The sequence below is a fragment of the Lathamus discolor genome, chromosome 5, assembly GCF_037157495.1.
Source record: "Lathamus discolor isolate bLatDis1 chromosome 5, bLatDis1.hap1, whole genome shotgun sequence".
NCBI lineage: Eukaryota > Metazoa > Chordata > Aves > Psittaciformes > Psittacidae > Lathamus > Lathamus discolor.
Genome location: NC_088888.1, coordinates 106,004,718 through 106,027,934, shown reverse-complemented (window position 1 = coordinate 106,027,934; position 23,217 = coordinate 106,004,718). Strand labels below are relative to the sequence as shown.

The 23,217-nt window shown below is 43.2% G+C and overlaps 1 protein-coding gene across 2 annotated transcripts; it reads left to right on the top strand.

Annotated features, from left to right (window-relative positions):
• Positions 1-6,264: 6,264 nt before the first annotated feature.
• MEP1A (meprin A subunit alpha) lies at positions 6,265-19,370 on the top strand. Of its 2 annotated transcripts, none has more exons than XM_065679210.1 (14): positions 6,265-6,333; positions 6,418-6,442; positions 6,544-6,591; positions 7,470-7,510; positions 7,617-7,695; positions 8,032-8,149; positions 8,830-9,005; positions 11,965-12,186; positions 13,152-13,301; positions 14,995-15,210; positions 16,104-16,562; positions 17,716-17,889; positions 18,466-18,673; positions 19,133-19,370. In XM_065679210.1, the coding sequence occupies exons 1-14, from the start codon at positions 6,265-6,267 to the stop codon at positions 19,278-19,280; spliced, it is 2,133 nt and encodes a 710-aa protein (XP_065535282.1). In that variant the 3' UTR covers positions 19,281-19,370. The 2 variants fall into 2 exon arrangements, with proteins under 2 accessions (XP_065535282.1, XP_065535281.1); XM_065679209.1 differs by having other exon boundaries at positions 6,538-6,591.
• The last annotated feature ends 3,847 nt before the right edge of the window (positions 19,371-23,217 follow it).

Here is a 23,217-nt window from a genome sequence, read left to right as displayed (position 1 = left end):
TCACTGTGGGTTGCCTTTGCACTCAGGAGGTAACTCTTCAACCCACAAACCATCTTACCTAAAATAGAAGTCTAAAATAGGTCCAGTGACTCACATCTCAAATGCCTGTTACTCTTCAGGGACTGTAAAGGTGCCAGGGAAGCTAATACAGTGGTGATGCCAACACTGTGAATATCTGAAGTTAGGTCAGGAGATTTTCCTGCTTGCTCGAAAGGACCATCAGGAAGTTGTTGACACCAGTTAGCCTCTGTGTCTGGGAATCCGGTCTAGATCTGCCCCTGGGCATGGGTACACTTGTGACAGCATTTTGGGGCAGCTTTTCTTTTCTTAAATCAGGATTTAAACTGGTACTTAGGAGCCAAACCAGGGAAGCCAATGCAACCTGAACTCCCTGGGAACTGCTCAGTATCTTTGAACATTGGGCCACTTGTTTAGGTACTTTGGTAAACATACACAGAAACAACAGCCATGCTCATGGTCATCACAAAACTGTCAGGAGTACAAATGGGGTTGATTGTGATTTCCAACCCCACTGGCAAAGCTATGAAGGTGAATACTCAACATGTCATACAGTACTGACATGCTGTGTTAGCATACACCTGAATATTGCTGCTAGCTTCAGCAGGGCTACTTCTGATTGGCACCCTGAAGAGAGAAATGGGCCACATAGCCTATCCCGGGCAGGATGAGAGAATATGGGTGTCTGAAAGGGAAAACTAACATGTAGGTTCTGAGCTAGTTCGCACAAGGAAATGGCCAGACAAGAATGGGGTAAAGAGGTGAGATGTTTCTTTCAGGGAAAACATCATTTATGTAAGGTAACAGATGTAGATGTGAAAGTCTATGTAGTCTTCAGCTGTATTAAGAACATATTTCCTGATGTTAAGTGCTGCATGTAAACACTCCAGAATAGGGTTAACAGTGGGAGCCTTATTGGATATTAATGAACACGGTAAAATATGTTACTCTATTCTCAGCAGCTTTGAGCCTCACCTTTTTGGACCAGTGCTCCTCTGAATACATCAATATATGTGGGATAGTGCAGAGTGGACAAGATGGTGCTCACCGGGAGCACAGACTGGGCAAACCAGGAGATCAAGACCATACTTTGGTAGGAAGCCTTGTCAGTAACAAGTGTCATTTTAGAGGGTCATTAGACTTTACCATGGGTTCGTGAGATGTGAGAATGAAGATACACAGAGATAAATAAGTCATTAGAAATACTCTTCTATTAATGGTAATCACTGTATACCTCATGCTAAACATGACTCTTGAATTTCCAGATAGAAAAGCTAATAATATTAATTTGAAATGATTAATCCTCATTTAAATCTCCTCCTTACATTGTAATATCTCATGAAGAAATTACAGTTCAAGACTTAGCTGCTGTAAACTAGTGTATCTCCATTAAAATGAAAGGAGTCCACTTGAATCATCCCCAGAGAAGGACATGCATAAGCAAATACCACAAGACACAAATTTTGTTTGTAGACAAATTCTGACATTGAAACCAATCCAGGGCCATCAAAATAGGAAGCTGAGCTTCAGCAGTGTGTCATGGAGCAGCAGGAAACCACTCTCAGAAGACTTCTTCAAGGGAGGGGTTGCAGTATGATGCAGAGCTGTATCAGGAGGGTTTAGCTGCTGCTAATTCAGTTTGTTCTTTGTGAGATACACCACGGAGGGTAAGCCAAAAGACTGTATAAGAAGCAAACGCTGTGTGATTTCCCCTCTTCCAAGGAGAGCATTGAATGGGGTCTTTTGGCTCCAACTGCAGTGATTTAGACATATATTGAACAAATATGATTGTACTGAGCTCTATAGCATTTTGATTGCCAGGACACAAGAATCAAGTAGGGTCTCTTGTTTTCAAAGGCAGTGGGGAGAAAATGAAGCACTGCAGAGGAGCATCACATATGCGGCCCAAAAATCCTCAAGTTTCTTTTGAAAGTCACAGGCACGCATGGTCACATCTGCTTCCTAATACACAAGTGGCTAGTCATGAAAGTGTCTCACAGAGCGGGGGAGTTAAAAATACTGAATAGAAAACAAAGCCATTTCCAGGGGGGAGGGAATGAGAGATGGCTTTTGGCAGTAACAGCTCCTGTTTGCTGCCAACGCTGCCTTTGGTTGCAGTTCAGAGACCCTGGGGTTAAACCAAGTTTGCAGGAGAGCAGGTGCATAGCAGGCAGGGCCAGGGAGTGCTCCTGTTCTCCTCACATGTGGTGGTTGGGAGGGCAGATGTGCACCCAGTGAAGAGCACAGTGCAAATAATAGCTCTTGGAAGACCCTCGGAGCCGGGAGCAAAATGAACGGGAGAGTTGCTTTGGTCCTGTCATTGGCACTTTCTTGTTTCTAGAGGAACAAGTTCGTCTGGCTGTTGTTTGATGGGCTGCTTGCTTGCAGTTTGCAGGGTGTGTGGTTTGCTGACACTGTAAAGGCTCTGAATGTGTGATGGACCATGTGGCTGGGGAGCTGACAGCGGCTTCCTGCCTCTCATGGCTAATGACAGATAAATCACTGCTCAGCTTCAAGGAGGGGGAAGAAAAAATGTTTAAAACGTAAGGAGTCAGACTTCAGATGTTAGCTGAGAGCAAACGCATCAGCAGTTCTGGAAAATAAGCAGCTTTGTTTGGTATTTGCAGGGTAACTTACAGCAGAAGGACAGCAATGCTTATGGGAGCACATCAGAGCACCGGCACGTCGCTGGAAACAGCAGTGGAGCTGAGGACAGCATCAGGCAGCCATTCAGTCATCGTTCTCCACATGATCTCTGCTATTTGTATCAGCTGGCTCCCAGACTGACAGAAAAGTGCAAACCCATAGATGCAACAGCAGGGTATTTGGAAATCCCCAGTGTGATGCAGCTTGAAAATATCCTTGCTGTCAGGAGAGACACTTCCTATGTAGAGGGGATATATTCAGCCAATTAGGTGAAACTGACGTGCTTGCTCAGTCTTCTTCAAGAAACATATTTAAAATTGGAATATACAGGTTATAGAATCGTAGAATCACAGAATCACAGAATGGGTTCTGTTGGAGAGGACCTTAAAGCTCATCCAGTCCCAACCCCTGCCACGGGCAGGGACACCTTCAACTGGATGAGGTTGCTCCAAGTCCCGTCCAACCTGGCCTTGAACACTGCCAGGGATGGGGCAGCCACAGCTTCTCTGGGCAACCTGTGCCAGGGCCTCACCACCCTCATAGGGAAGAATTTCTGCCTCATATCTCATCTCAATCTCCCCTCTGTCAGGTTAAAGCCATTCCCCTTTGTCCTGTCCCTACAGGCCCTTGTAAAAAAATCCCTCTCCAGGTTTCTTGTCATCCCCTTTAGGCACTGGAAGCTGCTCTAAGGTCTCCCCTGAGCCTTCTCTTCTCCAGGCTGAACAAGCCCAGCTCTCTCAGCCTGTCTCCATAGCACAGGTGCTCCAGCCCTCTGAGGATCTCTGTGGCCTCCTCTGGACTCACTCCAACAGGTCCTTGTCTTCCTTATGTAAGTGAAAGTGTGCCTTCATATCTGAACTGCTGGCAAACCTTGGTGCAGTACAGCACTGGTGTGATTTATCCTATGAAAGTCTGATCAAGTGTCCGGTGTAAATCTAACTTTCATTTGCTTCTCCTGAAGAACTCCAGAGTTAGTGCCCATGAGAACAGAGTATGGTTTAGAGGCAGTTTCCTTAAGACTGTTCCCAGATTAACAAGGGTGCGGGGCATCAGACAATCACCATCCGAGCAAACAGGTCACAGGATGCTCTTCGGTTGACAAAGAACATCACTAGAAATTGGCCAGCTTTCCCTTTGGTGTCTAAAGCAAATTCCAGTGTAGTTTTCAGGGTTCTAGGACGAGATTCAGGAGATACTTGTGACGCACTGCTCTTCTGATGGGCTCATCTCCACCGGCTATGAAGTAATCCATCACTGCTGAGTAATGGTGGGTGGGATGAATCCCATCACCCTTCTGAAGTAAATTTCCTTTGGGAAATGTCAGTGACTGCAAGGTGAAAACGCTTTGTATAAGTAACTAATCATTAACCAGACCTGACTGTAGTACAGGGGGCAGAGCACTGGTCGGAGGTAGGAGAGGACAGCTGAGGGCCCGCTGTGACAGTCCACTCACTCCTCATGACCAAGGACTGTGAATGCCAGGCTGTGAACTCTCCTGGCAGGAGGATTTCTCCCTTGCTTTTCATGGGGGAAAAAAGTGCGAAGTTTTTGTTTTCATTGTAGCAGAGAATGGAATGGAAGAACTTTTGAAATGGCAAGAGCTGCGAGATGGGAAAGTTGCTTCCCATGAATGCTCAACCAGGAACGTGTGCTGCCTACTAAAACGCAAAGAGCAGTCTACACTTGCGGTGTACAGAACGGCCCAGCTTTTCTGCAGGTTATGTAGGGCACCCAGCAGTGCTTCCAAGTCCCCTTCAGCAATAAGAAAAGCAGCTGAGGGCTCTTTGTGCTTTCCCTGAACAGTGCTTTGTACCAGGAGTAGTTCACTGTGGGAAATTCAGTTTCACTGTGTCAAATGGGCGCCAGTGGTCTCCAGAACATTTGCAGCTCCTGTGTGAAATTGTAGTTGAGAATTTCAATGAGTGGTTAGGAGACTGCATTTAGTCTCCAGTTATAAATGGGTTCAGCTTCATTTCTAGATACTAGATTGAATATGGTCACATTTATAAGGTTCTAGTCTCCGCATCTGAATATTGATTTTGATACCAAGGACAGTGTTACGCTGCCCTCTGATGAAGGTTGGAATTTGTTTCTGTCCAACCACCGGGGGGTCTGCTCCATGCCTCCTACTTCTCCGCAAGCTTTTCCACCCTCTCTCCACACCTGCCAGCCCTGCTTCAGATCGCTTCTGACCTAAGCCCTCTGCTTTGTCACCCCAGTACCCCTCCAGCTCAGTAACCTCAGGATCCCCTGCCATGCATGCCTGCAGCTCTCTCCCCTTCCAGTTTCTCCTTCTTCCCATGAGATGGCTTCATAACCATAGTCCTCTACAAACTCAAATTTATGCCTATAGAATGACTTATTTATAGACATTCTCTTTAGGGATTTTTTGGGTAATTTTTAAGTTAAGGGGACTAAAACCCAAATGTTTTAAGATTACTCTGATTTTGCTCCAGTTTTTTGTTCCTTTCTCATGTCTGCTGCTACATATCTGCAAATCATGGAATTTGTGCTGTGTTTTGACTCTCTTTGCTCAACTGTGAAAATGGCCTTTACATGATTTATCTTGAGAAATGCTTCTCTTTTGCTGGTAGTGGAAGCCGTGTGTGAGGCAGCTCCACAGCACTTCTTGTCTTCCTACTCAAGCTCTCTCTATTGTGCTGTGGGTGGTTGTGCTGTGGTACAAGCCTTTTCCTTCTTTATTGCTGAGCATAGAGGTGGACATCTTCACCTTCATCACTTGTAATTTCAGATGCGACTTGAGGAAATAGGATTCATTTGCCTAAGTTGAAGGCATTGAGACACTCCACGGAACATGGGATATTTGCAAGGGGATAACAGGTATGATGCAAGACCTGTGGGAGATCTAGAGCTTTCTGGAGCCTTGCTCAGTTAGCCCATATCCCCTCCCTTTCCTGAGAAAGAAGGTAGCAAAGTGGAGGACAAGAGTTTATCACCTCTGAAGCCCACCACATGAATGAAAGAAACATCAGGCTGGAAGGCCAAGCATTTACTGGTACATGTAACTGTCTATGGAAGCAAAGAACAGCCAGTTGTGTACTGGGGCATCAGTCCTGGGATGGGATCAGATGTGGGAAAACATTGTCAGGGCATTCATAATAATCTCTCTTTTATCTCTAATCTTTACAAGGTGATGTTAATTATTACTTGAAAACAGCATTGGGCCAAATTCTAATGTCAATGGAGTGCTATAAACCTACAATAATTCTGCTTAAGCATTTGGCTTTCCTCCTGTGTAGCTGCGATTATAATGCTGACAAATAACAAGCATGGTGGAAGCAGTCAGCAACTTTGGACCAGATTGAGTTTGTACACAAAGTCTGGGTAAGACTTTCACCAAGTGCACTGAAGCCATGAAGTTATCACATTCCTCCCTGTAATATTCCTCCAAAGTGGACTTTGGTAATCAAGAACAGCAATTCCATCACGTGCCATTTACAAAGAAAATCTTGATGTTATAATAATGTTATGAAGGTGGAAAGATAGAAGCTGGTTGGCTGATGTTCTGTGGAGAGCTCAGCAGCATGCTTTATATATTGCAAGAGATGAGAGGGACCAGGTTCTTTTTCCATTGCAAAAATGGGCTCCAACATCTTCCCACTCTGCCTAGTGCTTCTGTTACGCTTTCTTTATGTTACTCCAGTCTCTGTAAGTAGAAACCTGATTTCTACAGGCTCCTTTCAGTCCATAGACATCTCATACTTATAATGGTTGTATTTTATTCTCTTTCAGGTCAGGCACCTCTCCCGTGAAGCTGGTAAGTGCTCTGTGAGCTGTTTTGAGTTTTGGAGCATTTTCGTCCGCTTGCTGTGTTCCACCACATCTGAACACGATGTTTTGTCCGTCTTGCAGCAACAGATGTTGATGCTGGTGAGACAATCAAAGACATTCCAGACATAAACCTAGGTGAGTTCATATCTAAATTCTTGTAAAACCTGAAAAATTATGAGCAAAATCCTGAATTTTTTAGTGTGGTAAAAAAGACATGGGTGACTGCTGGCCGTTAGTTCATGGTAACAGGAGAAATATAATTAAGTGAGCTCTGAATTACCATCCTCTGGGTATAACATATAAATCTACCCTAGAACTGTAACCCTATGTAAACATGGGATGCAGATGTCTTTCATTTCTGAAGTTTGGACAGAATCCATGATGTAAGGCAGTATCATGCTGCATTGATTAGAAAAGCTCTAAGTTCCACTAGCATTTTTCCCCTATTTCTATATTTTTTCTATATAATTATATAGAAGTTTTACAAAGTGGAAAAGTGCTTACATGTTTATTGAGCCCCTGAATAAGTGGTAAGGAAATCAAGTAGAAAAGACACAACACACTTGTGGTTTAACAGGACAACGCTCTACTGTCTTCCTCTATTTTTATATTTCTTGAAATACAAATTTCCGTATATCCTTTGATGATTTTACACTGTATGATGTTCTTTCTGATGCATTACTCAATATTGCCATATTCTCTAGAGCACTGGCTCACTGTATGACTAACTGATAGCAAGCAAGAGGTCATCAAAGCAGACAAGGATAATGGTTTCCACCAGATTTCTGCCACCAAAAATGCAGCCATTGCTGGGTAGTAAATATTGAGTAGAAACTACTGTTACTTTTAGGCCTGTCCCTATATTTCAGTATGAAGATGCTGGTCCTTCTTTATTTTCCATAAATGCCAAGGACATTTATCTTGCCTAAGTAAGCTCAATATGGTTTATGAGATGAAGTACAGTCAATATTTGGTATTTCATTTACATTATCTTTCATTAAATTACTTTGCAGCTGCTGGACTGGACCTCTTTCAGGGTGATATCTTGCTCCCTGTAAGTAATTAAAAACTTTATCGCTTATCCTACTTGTATTTTTTTGGTACAAATCAGCCTATATCCTCATCATAAATGCATCACCAGCTGTTAATTCCCTTTTCAGATAAAACCGTTAAATGCACTAAGAAATGAGAGCTACAGGTGGAAGTTCCCCATTCCCTATATTCTGGCTGATAACTTAGGTAATGCAAATACTTTATGTAGATTTTAGCTCCCATCCTTATCTGTGCTGGTATCACTGTGATAAAAAAACCCTGTCTTTTTCAGAACTGGTTCTCTCACATTAAAATTCACCAATAACTGGATGGCTCCTTTATATCAACCCCCCTTTTTGTTTTCTTCTACAGCTATCATAACAAAACATAATTTAATCAAATTAATTTTTCTGTTCCATTTTTCTTTCAATTATCTTTCTTTTGGTCCTGCATGTATATCTGTGTGCATATTTTGTCTCTTCAGAATGAATGATCTGCAGTGTGTGTTGTACTAAAGATACTCTCCTGATGCATGTTTTCCAGATCTGAATGCCAAAGGAGTAATTCTCCAGGCGTTTGAAATGTTCCGTCTTAAGTCTTGCATTGATTTTAAGCCTTATGAAGGAGAGAGCACCTTCATATTCTTTACAAAAGAGAGCGGGTAAGGGTTATACCAACTTCTGTTTAATTTTGCTGTGTAAAATCAGCTGGGAATTCTTTTCATTTGACTCTAAGAGTCTAAAAGTTTAGTGTAAGTTTGTTGTCAGCAGAGAAAAAAAGGCCACCAAGAAAGCAACCCATCTTACCTATCTTACCTTCTTAGACACAAAGCTTGCAAGCTGCTGCCTCCCTCTGCTGACTGCAGAGAATATGTAGATGATGAACTTGGAATGGGTATATGGTTACTGTTTGATGAGGTGAATCTCAGCGTTGCTGAGTTTTCACCAACTGCTTCCACTTTCCTGCCTAGGGTTGCTTTCCATTTCGGTGGTGGGTGAATTGACCCCCATTTGCATTCTCTTAACTTACCAAGGATGTGAATAACCAAAATTTAGGTTTTGAAATCTTTGGAAAACAGTTCAAAAAAAGCTGTGGAAAGCCAGTTTATTGTAGTATTGCTAGCCTCATGCAAGCGATAGTGAGTATGTTTTAGGGGTTTAGTCTGCTTTCAGATTAGAGTATCTGTAAAATATCAAGGTCAGCATCTAAATAATGATTTATGTAACTTCTTTTATATTTGAAACCTTTGGATATTACTTTAAATCCAATGAGCAGACTGAGAACTTAAATAGATTAGAGAAAACTCTACTTAACAGACAATAAGATCTTTCTCTTTCTCAGGTGTTGGTCCCTAGTGGGGGACCAGCAGACAGGACAGAGCCTCTCTATTGGGGCAGGGTGTGACTACAGAGCAATTGTGGAACATGAGGTCCTGCATGCTTTAGGATTTTACCACGAGCAGTCGAGGACGGACCGGGATGACTACGTGACTATCTGGTGGGATGAAATTATTGAAGGTGGGTTTTGACCTACAAGTCAGATTTTGTCAAGTGCTGATTCATCGGTATCTTATTTTCCCACCTAGATTTTAAGACCTTCTTAAAGTTATGATTTTAGAAAGACTGGGTCACACCGGAGCCCACTGTAAATCAGTCTGTACATGTAGCAGGATTTTGCTACAACTTCTCTGGTCTTTCACCAGAGACTGTCTAAGGCCAGAAGAGAGAGTCCCTGCTCGGAAGTCAGAGGACTTTATTTCCCCTTGGTTCCAGGACTGGTCTGCTCTCTGATTTTGATCAAATTGCTTCCCCTCCCTGTGAGTCTGTTTTCTCTTGTCATGTAATGCAAGTTGTAAACTTACTGGGATGGCGAGCTTTGAGGTGGCTTTTCTTTAATCAAAGGTCCTCTCAAGATATGAAAGGTTTTTATACTCAGAGATTCAGGCTTTCCTGAAACTGGAAAGATTTACTTTGAAAATGGAGAAGCCTCAAAGTTATTACATCAGATGGGACACATAAACTAGGGCTCTATCCTGCTCTACTGCTCTGCTGCTGCAGGATCTTGCTTTCAGGTTTAGTATCATCAGATTCAGTGACTTTATGAGTTTCAGCAGAGTTTCCACAATTCCCCTGGTCCCCAAGCAGTTTGCCCTGCTGTCTCCTATGAGAACTGGTTCTGTACAACTTAATGATCACTTATTCGAAGAAGAGTGAATGGGAGTCTATAATAAAATCTGAAAGGCATACTGGCAAAGACACCAGCTGTAAACTCTTGTTCCCAGTGGTGGTGCTTTGCAATGCCAGTAATGGCAGCAGTGCAGCAAAGGTGCCCTGCCATTGTTCGTGCTCTGCATGGACAAGCTCATCTCTTCAGTCTTCAGAGTTAGGCACTCACCATCCTTGCAAATAAGTGAAAACTACACAAAAAATAGTCATCAGAAAGGAGCAAGATTCATGGAATGCTGTGTTCTCTTTTGGATAGGTAAGAACTGATGGTACGAGCAGTTTCTGCTGACCTCTAAAAGCAGTATCTGATATTTTAAGTTGTTCTAAGTTGAATGGTCTTGTGCATTGCTACTTTCCTCTACTCTGTAATCTGTAATGTCTTTTGGGGTGGCTAAGCAGTAGATAGAATGGGGATATTGATTTTGCAGACCATTTTTATTGTTACGATTAGCACTAAAACCAATTCAGCTTATTACTAACGTGATCTTATCTTGGGTCATGGTGATGAAGATAATGATGATGTTAACAGTATCTAGACTCTGACTTTTGGACCCCTTTTTGCTGCACACTGTAACTAACTACCTCTAACGCAAGAAGTTTTACAATGTACTTATAATGCACTGTTGTGGGCTCCATGAGGTACAGAGGTATGGAAGAGCTCTACAAAACAGTGCCAGTTCTCCATGCTTTTTTTTTTTTGACTCCTTCAAAAGAATATGTCATTGAATCCTCCTAATGTATCTGTGGTGTATTCAGTAGTCACAAATCTGGAACACTAAAAAAATGATAAAGCTGATGGACTTTAGTGTGACTCTATTTTGAATGGAGTCCTGGAGCTGTCCTGATATCACTACAGTCAGTTCTGTAGGTTTCCTTCCATTACTATAAAAGCTCATTTTCCAGTTAGGCAAGTTTCTTAAGTATAAAACTCCTGCTATAGTCATTTGAAAGATGCCTGTTCCTCTAAAGGGGAATAAGGCTGATATGATTGTGCTCTCTGGTGTGTGACTGTGCACATCTGCTCCCATAATTCTGATCAGCGACCCCAGATTTAACAGCATGGTAGCAATTTTTGCCATAATGGATTCTCATAAACTGCAATGCAGATAGCTGGCTGGCAAGAAGAGATCCTCTATTCATGTTGCTGTTGACAGAAACTCTAATAAGCCTGATAGACTTCAGAGAAAACCCATAGGAAAGCCTAATGAAAATGCCACCTTCCAGTACGGTTTATTTCTCTTAAAAACACATAGAAGTTACCCTTTGCCTAGTAATGATCATTACACAAGCCTGTGCTCTGCCAAGATATTTTCCCCAGCTATTAAAAGTGATAGCACTCGATCAGCAAGATTCTCACCCTTTTAGATAAAAGATGTGATTCAAGTGTCTGTAAGAAAACAATCCCAAACTCTTGTATAATCTCAGACCTTGGACTGAAGACCTTTGCACCCAGAATGGACTTGCAGAAGGGAAGGGCAGTCTTTGCACAGAGAAGCTGCAATTATCCACCAGTCCGGTCATGTGCTGTTTGTTCTTGGAGAAAGTCTCTCTATACTTCCATACTAAAGTATGTGAAATGGCTCACTTTCTTTGTCCTAGCAGACACTTTCATAATGAAAAACTTTTCCTGAGGAGAAATTACTTGACCAAGAAACAGTGAGAAACGTGTTTCTAAAAGACATTTCAATAGAAATATCGTAGCAATATTGTCAATCTAGGGTAAAAAACCACACACACACACACACACCCCTCCATTGCTAATGTGTTCTTTGCTTCAAATAAGAACAGAACCTGGAGCCATTCCAGGAGTGTCATACTTGTCTCCTTGATGATTGGAGGGCTCCAGGGCCTCTCCTTGTCCATATGTGATCTAATATCCTGCAAAATACTTGCATCAATATTCACAGGCTCTAGATTGGAGCACATTAATCCTTAAATTCAATTCTTTAGGATGCTTACTACCAGACCACCTAATCTGACCTTCTGTATACCCTATTCTTTACAGAACATTGATATTTGATTTTGAACTTACTGAAGACACATGTAAGAATGCAGAATTGCAATCTAAAGACTGCTTTGTCATTCAAATGACTTCATAAACAAACCTTGCTACATTTGAATATTTCAATGTGAAGTAACTGCTTTTGGATGTATCAATTCTGCTTCATAAAAGTGTATCCAAGGGGCCATGCTAAAGCCATTTTCTTTCCAATTTCTCTAAGCATAAAGCACTTTTCTGTTCTTTTACCAGGCAGAGAGCACAATTTTGTGAATTACGATGACAGCTTCATCGCTGACCTGAACACCCCCTATGACTATGAATCACTGATGCACTATCAACCATTTTCATTTAACAAAAATGAAAGCATCCCCACAATCACAGCAAAGATACCAGAATTTGATAACGTAATTGGACAACGTCTAGATTTCAGTGCCATTGACCTGGAAAGACTGAATCGCATGTATAACTGCAGTAAGTCGTAATGTAACCATGGCAAACTGTTTCCTTGTTGGTACTTGAGCCTGGCTGGTTCACCTCCTTTATGTCTCTAAAATCACAAAAACTTTTCTCGGATGCTCGTGGGGAGGTATGGGCGAAGACCTGTGGTGTAGAGACTCAATCTGTTTATTCCTTCCTCACCCCTCTCTTTGGCTCTGCTAACTTTCATTACTTTCGTAAAAGTTTGATTACTCAATGAAAGTCAATCCATTCACATCTTTTCTTCTGTGTTGCTCTAGGGGTTCAGACGTGTGGTTGTGTTCTGCTTGTGTTTGGGCAGCTTCATGGTGGTTTTGTGATGTGAATACAACTATACTTCTTTTTGTTACTGATGTTTGGTCTTTATGAGATTATTTTGCACCTGAGATTGGCTAAGTCTAGAGTCCGACACTGTTTAGTTGATCGCTAAGCTGGTTGAAGATGTTATCACCACATGTGATTATTAATGAGAGTTATTGTCCCCGTGATCTGTCAACAGAAGCATCAATTTGCAGGCAAACTCAGCTGGACTGGTCCAAGGTAACTGAGTGGACTTTGCTTGAAGTGAAAGAACAGTGCTCGTACTCACCAAGCAGACAAGTGAGCCATGCAGAACCGTAACTCCCAGCTGAGGAATGGTTGAATACACCAGCACTACTCATGAAGTGACTTGTTTCTCCAAGGCTTGCAAGGAGGCACAAAGGCAGCCACCAGCACTGTGTTTCAGCTGCTGCACAGGAGTTTAACCTTCTGCAACGTGGCCAACTCTTGTTATCGTTATGCAGGGAATCCCTTCAGGAATCATATCTGTCCTCTTTTGAGTCTTTGGGCTTGCCTGTGCTGTGGGTTGTCTTTTGTACTGGATGTCTATACTGCTTTAAACAAAACACCCTAAAATTGGAGCAGAAACTGTAATGAATTACTACTTTTAAAGTAACCGTCTGTGCACTTTTTTTCAGCTTCAACTCACACTTTTTTGGACCAGTGTTCTTTTGAGATTGAAAATATCTGTGGCATGATTCAGGGCACCAAAGATGATTTAGACTGGAAACATCAGCAGAGCAGTGCTGCAGGGCAGGAAGACCATACACTTTCTGGGCGTTGTAGAGGTAAACCAAACAGAATGCTTTCCTGTGGAAAAGGGGTTAGCTGGAGTAATGGTCTTTTGTGCATGTCTGTACTGGTATGGTGTGCTTTAAATACAGCATCTTGAAAATCTTTTCCGAACCTGTTATTTTAGTCAACCCTTGAGAAAACCCAGCATCATCTACTCTGAAAACACAGGAGTATAGGACCGTATTTAAGATGCTACCTAGCAAACAGCCAAGTTGTAGCATTTCTGGTTAAGCAAAAAGCCCTTTTCCTTTTCACGTGTCTTGGCCCTGTGAGTGTCAGTTTATGGTTGCACTTCTGCTCTTGTTAATCTTTTTCGACATAGTGGAATGTTTTCCACACCAGCAAGATAAAGGGGGACAAAGAACAATCTTAACTAAAGGCCTTTTAAATGTAACCTGGAAAAGGATTTACTGCAGCTTCCAAAGTCTAAATAAGAGCTGGGTTACTGAATAAAACGGCCCTCATAGCCACCCATAAGCGTTCTGTTTGCTCTGTTTGCAAAGCGAATGAAAAGTTAAGCTTGAGGAGTGCTGGTTCTGGAGGTAGAAAAGGGTTACGAAGTATTTTATGATAGAAGTTTAAGGATAATTTTCTTTTTCATAAGGCAATTTTTCTGGTTTTCAGAGGAAGAAAAGGGTAGAGCCAACCCCAGTCACGGCTGCAGGGTGCTGGCTTACAACAGAGAATAAAGGTTAAATCCCAATAGGCAATTCTGAAAAGCAAGGGCCTGATTTGTCATTATTTAGACAGGGTAAACTACGACAGGCTCCAAGAAAAAGTTCCTTTTCTGGTAAATTTTGCCTAAGTACAAAGTGGGGGAATCCTGGCCTAAAGCAGGTGAGGCCCTGGCACAGGTTGCCCAGAGAAGCTGTGGCTGCCCCATCCCCGGCAGTGTTCAAGGCCAGGCTGGATGGGGCTTGGAGCAACCTGCTCTAGTGGAAGGTGTCCCTGACCACGGCAGGGGTTTGGAACTGGATGAGATTTAAGGTCCATTCCAATCCAAACTATTCCATGATTCTGTAAAAAGTTCATGTGATGCCAAGATAAGATATGTGTGCAAACAATAAACCTCTTGTAAATGCCAGGATAAAAGTAGACCCTTGAAATTTAAGGTAAAAACACTTCAGAAAAGGTTAGTGGGAAATTAAACTAGAGGGGCAATAACTCTTAAATATTTTCCTCAGACTGAGTCTTGAAATGTCCTTGGGCAAGCTGTAAAAAAGATCTTCACGTGCAAGTTCAGCAGAGTGCTAGTTTTGTACCCAGGCCTTGTTTATTGCCTTTATCACTGATAAGAAGTTATCTTACTCTTTACAAGATAATATAGCATACGATCTCTAAGATCTTATCTTGAATATAAATCAAGTAAAAAAAAAATGCATCTACTAATTACTTGCAGTCAGCACTGAACACTTTGTCTTATATCTCTGACATTCCTGAGACATCCAACCAGACCAACCAATGGAACATCGACATAAGCTGCCAGCAGTGAGTTCCATATATGTGCTAAACTACTAGTCCTCTTCTTATCCTGGTCTGTTTTGGATGGTTATCACATACTATTTCCTCTACTATTCATGTTAAGTACTACACTTACGCCTACTAAAAGAGTGGAGTTGAAATGGTAAATTTGCTCCATGCAGCCATAGGAAATCTGGAGACAGTAACACTATGCTTTCTTTGCAGATGCTGGCTATTTCATGTACTTCAGCACCAGCTCTGGTGAGGCAGATGAGGTGGCAATCCTAGAGTCTCGAATCCTTTATCCAAAGAGAACTCAGCAGTGCCTCCAGTTCTTCTATAAGACTACAGGAAGCCTTTCTGACAAGCTGGTCGTCTGGCTTAAAGAGGATGATGGCACTGGAAATGTTCGCAAGTTGAGGAAAATTCAAACCTTTCAAGGTAATTGTGGCAATATGAGGAATATCTAGAGTATTAGAGATGGGGAGGGAAGAGTTGCCTTACTGAGTCCATGAATGAAGCGGATTAGCACAGGAATCAAAATATTTTCCTGAAGCTACCAGAATATCTAGCAATTGGCTATGGATTTTGGCATTATGTAAGGGCATTTAGCAATGAAACTATGGGTTGCAATAATGTAATTTAGGTGCTCGACAGCAGAAGTCACAATGTTCTTAATAATGTTACACTCAGTGACTGAGACAGATGCAAACTCTGCTAGAGATCTGTTGACTAGATCTCCACTGGCTATATTATCTAACAGTGAGCTGGTCAGATGTAAATACCTGTGCTCATCTGCAGTCATTAAGAATCCCAGCCTGATTTTTACATGGTTGGAAATACAAAACCATATGTAGTTCTGGAAATCTGAACTGAGTTCCCACTTCGGGTGATTTTGCTAAATGGGACAAATTCAGCCATGGCACTGTGCCTTTGTCGTGTCAAAACCCAAGACCTGTGATAACCTGCTTGTATCAACCTGCAGCAGTTTGCAGGGAAGGATAAGTCCCTGGGAAAGTGGCAACAACAGTTAATTCTAACACATTGGGTCTTATCCACTTGTTATGACTCGACCCTTAGCCTGCTCCCTTTATACTAGAGACTGACATTCACTAATGTGTGAAGAGTTCCTAATACAATATCTCTAAAGCATTTAAATGGTAAGGCGATGTGAATATATTATAATCACAATACCAGCTTAAGATCTCTAGCCTTCAGGACTGTGAGATGTCCAGTTGCCCAAAAATGCAGTTGGAATGGGTGGCCAAGGGTAAGCTGTTTCATTGTAGCACTAATCATGCTGATGGCAATGTTTTGCTTTCCTTTTACCAAAGCGGATGATGACTATAACTGGAAAATTGCCCATGTAACCCTCAATGCTCAGAAGAAGTTCCGTTACCTCTTCCAAGGAGTAAAGGGCAACCCTAGCTCTTCATCTGGTGGGATTGCTATCGACGATGTCACGCTGACAGAGACTCCTTGTCCCACAGCTGTGTGGATCATTCGGAATTTCAGCCAATTCCTTGAAAACGCATCAAGTGATGTTATTCAAAGCCCCAGGTTTTATAGCCCTGAGGGTTATGGTTTTGGCATAAGTTTGCATCCCCACTCCAGAACCAGTGGCTACAGTCGTATTGCCTTTCACTTGTGCAGTGGAGAGAACGATGGTGTTCTGGAGTGGCCAGCTCTGAACCGCCAAGCTGTACTCACAGTGCTGGACCAGGACCCTGACGTCCTGAAAAGGATGTCCTCAAGCAAAAGCTTCACCACAAGCGCAGATGATGTTAGCTCAAGTAAGTGATGTCTGCTGGAGGAATGATGAAAATGAAAGCCAAGGAACCTGAGTCAGAGGATTGAACATAGGACTCAGAAGTTGAGCAACTTTGGCTGTATTTCCCAATTTGAGACACTTTCTTGTGTATGAGTCAGAATTCCTGTCCATGAAAGATCAACTAATGTGAAAAATGACACCTAGAAGGCTGGTGTTATTATAAACTGTCCCTGGGATACCTGAGTTTGAACCTAAATATAGAGTTCTAAGAGCTGGCAATTCCCATCCTACCTGTGTTTCGTCCATTACGATAGGTGACATATCACCACAGCATGGTGTAGTGACAGCAGGGCGCTGTATTCCATTATTAAACCAGCAATAATTTAAGTTAAAACTGCATTTTGGAGACCTGGCTAATTCGAGCATACATGGTCTGAATTCACAGCATCCACATTGTAGCTGTATTTAGGAAAAAAATACCTGCGAGATCAGTCTGCAGCACCTGAAGCCTGTCTTGCTTGGCTGGGTGTAGGCTGCAGATTATGAACACTTTCACACTTCACCTCTTAATTCCGGGTTTACATAGCATGTAGCACCATAGTTCCACATCCAGCCCTAGAATGTCCCACGGGTATGTTAATTCAAACAAGCAAGAACAACAGGACAATAGTGAGCTTGTACAGAATAAAATACCAGAGATGAATCTCCACCCCTCTTTGCTTTTTCCGGTGGAAGCTTAGTACACACCTTTTCAGTAGGAGCTTTTAAGCCTTATGTATGCACATGTTTAACAGAACCATAGCAGTGAACAAAATCTGGTAAATTCTAAAGCATAGGTACTTAAAAAACTAGTTAGGAGTGCCCTTACACAGAAGGGAGCTCTTAGCTGGTGACAATGAGGAGGTAACTTGTGTTTGGTTAGTCCTTAAGGAAAGGGGAGCTGTGGAATTTCAATGCCCTCATTATGGACTAAGGGTCTTCATGCAGACCATATCTGATGATCTGCTGGCACCCGTAATCTGTCAGTCCTCTGTGATTTGTTTGGGTATTTCAGATCTGAATTTGATTTTACAGCACAAGTCCCGTTTAACACTGTAATGCAGAAAAAAGAGGCATGTCGTACTTCCAGCTGCAAACTTTGTGGCTCTTGTTCATCACTTATATTCTCTTTGCAGATGATAATGAAACCTCAATATGGGAGAAACCATCAATTGTTGGGAATTTTGATGCATCATGCAATTGCTATAGAAGTGTGTCCCTGGGGTGGAATAGCTTCATATCCCACAGCCAGTTAAGACGGAGGAGCTTTCTGAAAAATGATGACCTAATTATTTTTGCAGAATTTAACGGTAAAGACCCCCTTCCTGGTTCTCCTTACAAAAGCTAATCAGTGATCCTTTCTGTCTCTTTTCATACATCCAAGTAATTATTGCCACTAGAGTCGTTGTCTCCTCTAATGGGCATCAACTTTTAAAAGCATTTCTGTGTCTTAGTTTCAGGTGGGTGATGATGATTAAAGTGACTATGAGTTCAGAGGAATCTAAATGACAATAAGTTACTGAAGGTTAACTTCTGAGACAGCTTTAAGCACCCTAACCAGTAGCTGTGTTCATTTCTAAGCATTGAACATACTGAAAGGCCATCCCTATTGTTCATATTTTCGAACAGAACAGCCATACTTGGCATAATTTTTTGACTTACAGAATACCACTGATTTACCTAACTATTATTTTCTACTTTGTGCTTTGAATATGAAGAACTTGCTGTGGTATGCGAGGAGGTCTGTAAGGCAAGAGCTCCTTAAAGGGAAAATGGAGAAGTACCCTGTAGTTCACAAAGAAGCCTGTAAGCCCCTGGTATGAAGAATACTACATATAGTGTCACTCCTGTCTGATGTCTGTCTCCTCTTTTCCCTTTTTTAAAAGACCTAAGTCACCTCAATAACACTGAAGTTCCTGTTGAACCTGAACAAGCTGCCTTCAGGAAAGGTCTCATTCTTGAAAGGCAGAAGAGAGCAGCTCAGGACATACAGCCCATTGAAGACCAGCTGCCTTACCTGCAAGACCCTTGTGACCCAAACCCTTGCCAGAATGATGGAGTCTGTGTGAATGTGAAAGGAAGAGCAAGCTGCAGGTACTACAGACCTCTTCCCTGCTTGCCTTGACTTGCCCATCCCTCCGGGAGCGGGGGGGAGGAAGGGGGGGGGGGGGCAGTGAGCAAGCGGCTGCGTCGTTCTGGGTTGCCGGCTGGGTTTATACCACGATGCTTCTTAAGCAAATGATGCACCTAATAAGTATTCAGAGCTACACATTTCAGAGGCCTAAGCCATTAGGTTTTCAGGGAGCAGTAGGAGCAAAACACTTCACTGCAGTGATTGGTTTTAACTAGCAACCGTAAGGGGAGGCAAAGAAACCCCATTCTCTGGTGCTTTCAGGGTATGTAGGTAGCTTCCAAACAAGGTGGGGATGTTGTGACATGAACCCCTCTGATGGGTACTGCCCAACCAGAATACTGAGTGTGGGGACCTTGGGGTGGACCTATAGGGCAGGACAACGCTCCTGATCCATGTTAATCTGTACTTGATTTTTCCAGGTGCCCATCAGGACAAGCCTTCTTCTTTGCAGGTGAGAGATGTCAGTCACGGCAGGTCCATGGGAACATCCTGGGACTGACAGTTGGTGGAATTGCTGGAACCATTGTCTTAACCATCGTCCTCATTTCCGTGATGCTGAGAAGATAAAGAGCTGCAGGAGGATAAATCACAGCCTGGTGTTAGTCCATAGTCCATGAGACATTGGGTTTCAGTGAAAAATTATGAATACAGCTTGTCCAAGACCAGTCAGTGTATGTATGTGTGTATGCATGACGTAAGCAAATGGCTGTTTACACTGCAAGACTTCACAGTTAAAGAACGTCACGCAGAACTGTTGTCTAATGAAAGTTCATACACTGCCTTCCTTGTGTATTCTTTGCATGTTTCTTTTCTTCATCCAGTAGCAAGCAGTCCAACAGTGCTGAGAGTCCATGCATTTACTCTCAACCACAGTTCAAACTTAAATACAGGTAGAACCTCTCAAAACACTGGGAAAAGTCACATAGAACCACATATGTTAAGATCCTGCAAATGTTTCTATAGAAATGGCTCAAGAAATCCACTTTGGAAATGGATGAAAGGTGCCATGGCCGCAGATGAAGTGCAGTTTTCGGGAACCCCTGGAGCTCAAATGAAAGCAATCACCATGGGTAAATTGCAAATACTGCACTCAGCCCACGAGCTACAAGCTTAGGAAAAGTCAGGCGCTAAGCACTGGAGCCTTTGGTGGTTCCTCTCTCCAGTGAGCCTGCGTTACAATTAACTTGTACTCTTCCTGGGATCAGGCACTGTAGGATGTAGCTGCCAGCATCTCTTGGCTCTCAAACATCACGTCTAATAAAGGCAGCTTTGTCACAGTTACTGGAGCAGAATATTGAAAGAATGACTTTCTAAGGCTCTGAAAATCTATTTTCAGGCTCCTTAAATAGACCTGTATTGGAGTTGCCTGGAAGCACTGATTAACTGTAGTTTCTAGCATGAGACCTTGTTTGATCTGTACTTCTGAATACAGGTCAGTTCCAGGAAGGCCTCCTAACTCTGACCCCCTGGGAGAAGGACTATAATAAGCCTGGCTTGCCATCTGAAATTACTCTGAGAAGTGGCTTTTGGAAACTCTAGATGAGATTTTTATGCTTGTATGAAGGAAAATATCTGCTTTGTGTTCAAACACAAACAGTAGCTGGTGTGTTGGTCATTTTTGCTCGAGGCCAAAGCATGTGTAGCTCTTTATTTCCTGTTCAAACTTGCATTTAGGGCATTCATTTTCCTAAAAGCAAAGAGCTGTTTCCAATTGTCCCTTGCTTAACTCGCACCACTTGCATGAGAACTGGGAATTCTGTTGCTGGATAACAAATCCCTTTCTCTCTAACCTCCACCCACAGGCTTTCAGTGCAGAACATCAGTCTTGCTTGTGTGCCCCACACCTGTATGGGTGGTGGAGCTGCATTACAGACCTGCAACCCTGGCATGGGTTTGAAGCTGCTGATACTTTGCTTGCTTTACCCAGCTATTTTGCTTCACAGCATTGAACTGGAACCAACAGTGGTCCAAGGTAATGGAGACTGGAGATCTGCATGATAGGGAATGCAGACACCACATCCTCTTAGCTTCTGCAAAGGACCCATAACCTACCGAAGATCCTTTGGAGCCACCAGGTGTCATCAGCATTGCTTGCAGCTCTTGGCTGCAGGGGAGAGATGTGAAAGGCACAGCTCAGACTGCCTGAGCTTTGAAGCCAGTGTAGCTTTGCCAGCTCCCAGCCCTAAGCTTAGTCTATGCCCTAGGAGGAGCTGTCACAGCAGTAATTCTCAAGCAAGGTGCCTGTCCTCTCTCTTTTAGGTTTTCTAATCAGCAATGGCATCACTCAAAGGTGTGAACCTGCCTCGTTCACTTACTCAGCCAGGGCAAAACAGGGTCTGCAGCCCAGGCTCCATGGGGCAAAAAGGGTATAGAGACTTCCACAGTGATTTCTAGGGCATTTCAGACTTCAGCTTAATGACTCAGGTGCTCTCAAACAACCGCATATATCTCTGCTCCCGGTCCCACTGCCAGATCTGCTGCTGTAAGACTCCTTCTAGCACTTCAGAGCATCACAGTGAGACATCTCGTGCGTGGTTGTTCCTTGTCCAAGGCTGGGACTGGAAGTAGACAGTTCTCATGGACACATATTTACTTTGTTGTTAACACAACACCTCACCTTCCCAGCATGGCTGGCTGCTGCAGACACACAGTTAAACAGGGGCTCTCAGTGCAGGGCTGGCTGGCCACCACTGCTGCAGGCTAAATGACTTGGGTAATGTTTACAGTAATGTTGGACTGGGCACAACCAGGAGCCTCTCCTGAAATCGCTGCTTCGAGTGAAGTGATTGCTGCTGCGAAGCAGCATGTGGAAAAAATCCTGCAAGCTCTCATTTGACCCACACGTTGGTTTATCTTCCATCTGCAGCTGTGGGAGATGGACTGCCGCCCAAGGAAGGGAGGGAGCTGCCTGGCCTGCCTGCAGCACAGTGGACAACGCTGACGACAAGTCCACAGCGTCACCCGGTGCAATGCACACACCCTTTTCAAGGAGATGGCAGCTGGCAGAGATGCACCCAGACCACACAGTTCTCTAGCACTTTCCTGTTAGAAAGACAGGGTAAAGCACAGGATACAGCTGATGTGGTGCACCCAGGCTGCGGGCAGGACAGGCAGGTAGGTGAGCAGGGACCTGCCAACCACGATGCCAACACTGCCTTTCACACACAGCTTTTCTTTCCTTCGTGCAGCAGCTCTATCCCCTTCCCTTGGGGCAGATTTTTGCTCCCCAGTTCAGTTAACAAAGGGAAGCCTCCTTCCTGCCTGACAAAAAAACCCAAACCTAATGTGCTGAGATGTGCACTGTTTGTTACCCTGCAAAGGGAGAGGGATCCAAGAAGAGATTGCAGGAGGATTAGCACTACTTATCCCAAGGAAAAAGCTAAAAAGAACTTGGAAAGAGTGTTAAAGTGTTAGAAGAAATTATCCTGGATTTTGTGTTGGTTGTTTTGTATATTTTACCCTGGTTTTCTAACGGGAAAGTACTAAGGCAATGACATGGTCCCTGTGTGAATCTGCCTGCCAGCCGCATGTCATCTCAATGGCATTGAATCCCGTTAGTTGTTGAGAACCAACTTGACCTTTCCAAAATGTAGCTGTTTCCTGGACATGTTTCCTGGGACAGTGAAAGGAGTGAATATGCTGGCCAGACTGCTGAGCCATCAAAACATCAGAGATCAGAATGTAATTGGTTTCATGGCCCAAAGAAAATGTGTCAGAACTGCACACCTGTAAACCCCAGTTCTGGGTCACACTGATTTTTACTGTCCACTCTAGTGTAGATAAAATGGTCCTGGGCTCTTTGCATTGTCCATATTGAAGGTTCCCAAAGTCTTTAAGAAATGGAGGGTAAAATCTGAGCTTGATGCACATATAAGAGCTGTTCAGCAACCAGCACAGTTCAAAACCTCTATGTAGGGCATGTGAGAGAAGGCATATCTGTTCTTCAGAGACCTGTGTGTCACAGTTGCCTCCTTTACTATTTTTCCTGATCTGGAATATATGAGGAAGGTGTCAAGGCGGTGACTGTTCTCTATCCCATGCTATAAAAGGTGAATAATCCCTTTTAGACATTAGTGGAACCTGGTAGGGTTTTGTTGCAATGTTTTTAACTCAGTGCCTTGCAGTTAAGCAGGGAGAGGTACATGAGTGACAGAATTATCAGGAAACAAGCCCCATGACAGCTCTGACTTCAAGAAGGGAGGTGAATGCAGGAATCCGGGCTTTGGTCAGGACAAAGGGAAGGACTGGGCCAGCTGCCCAAAGCATGAGACTCCCTAGGACAGCAAGCTGCTGGTGAGCCCACTTCTCACCTTGCCTGGTTCTTGCTACTGGGAGGGGTATAGTGTTGTTGCTGCCATTTGTTTTCCCTTCTTCCACCATTCAGCACTTCCTTCCACTTTTTCTTCTCTTCCCTTATATCTGATCCGTGTACAAATACAAGTGAAGCCTTGCTCCCAAGTGTTTAAGACCAGCACAGTTAATTTCTGAGCTGCTTTTCTTTCAT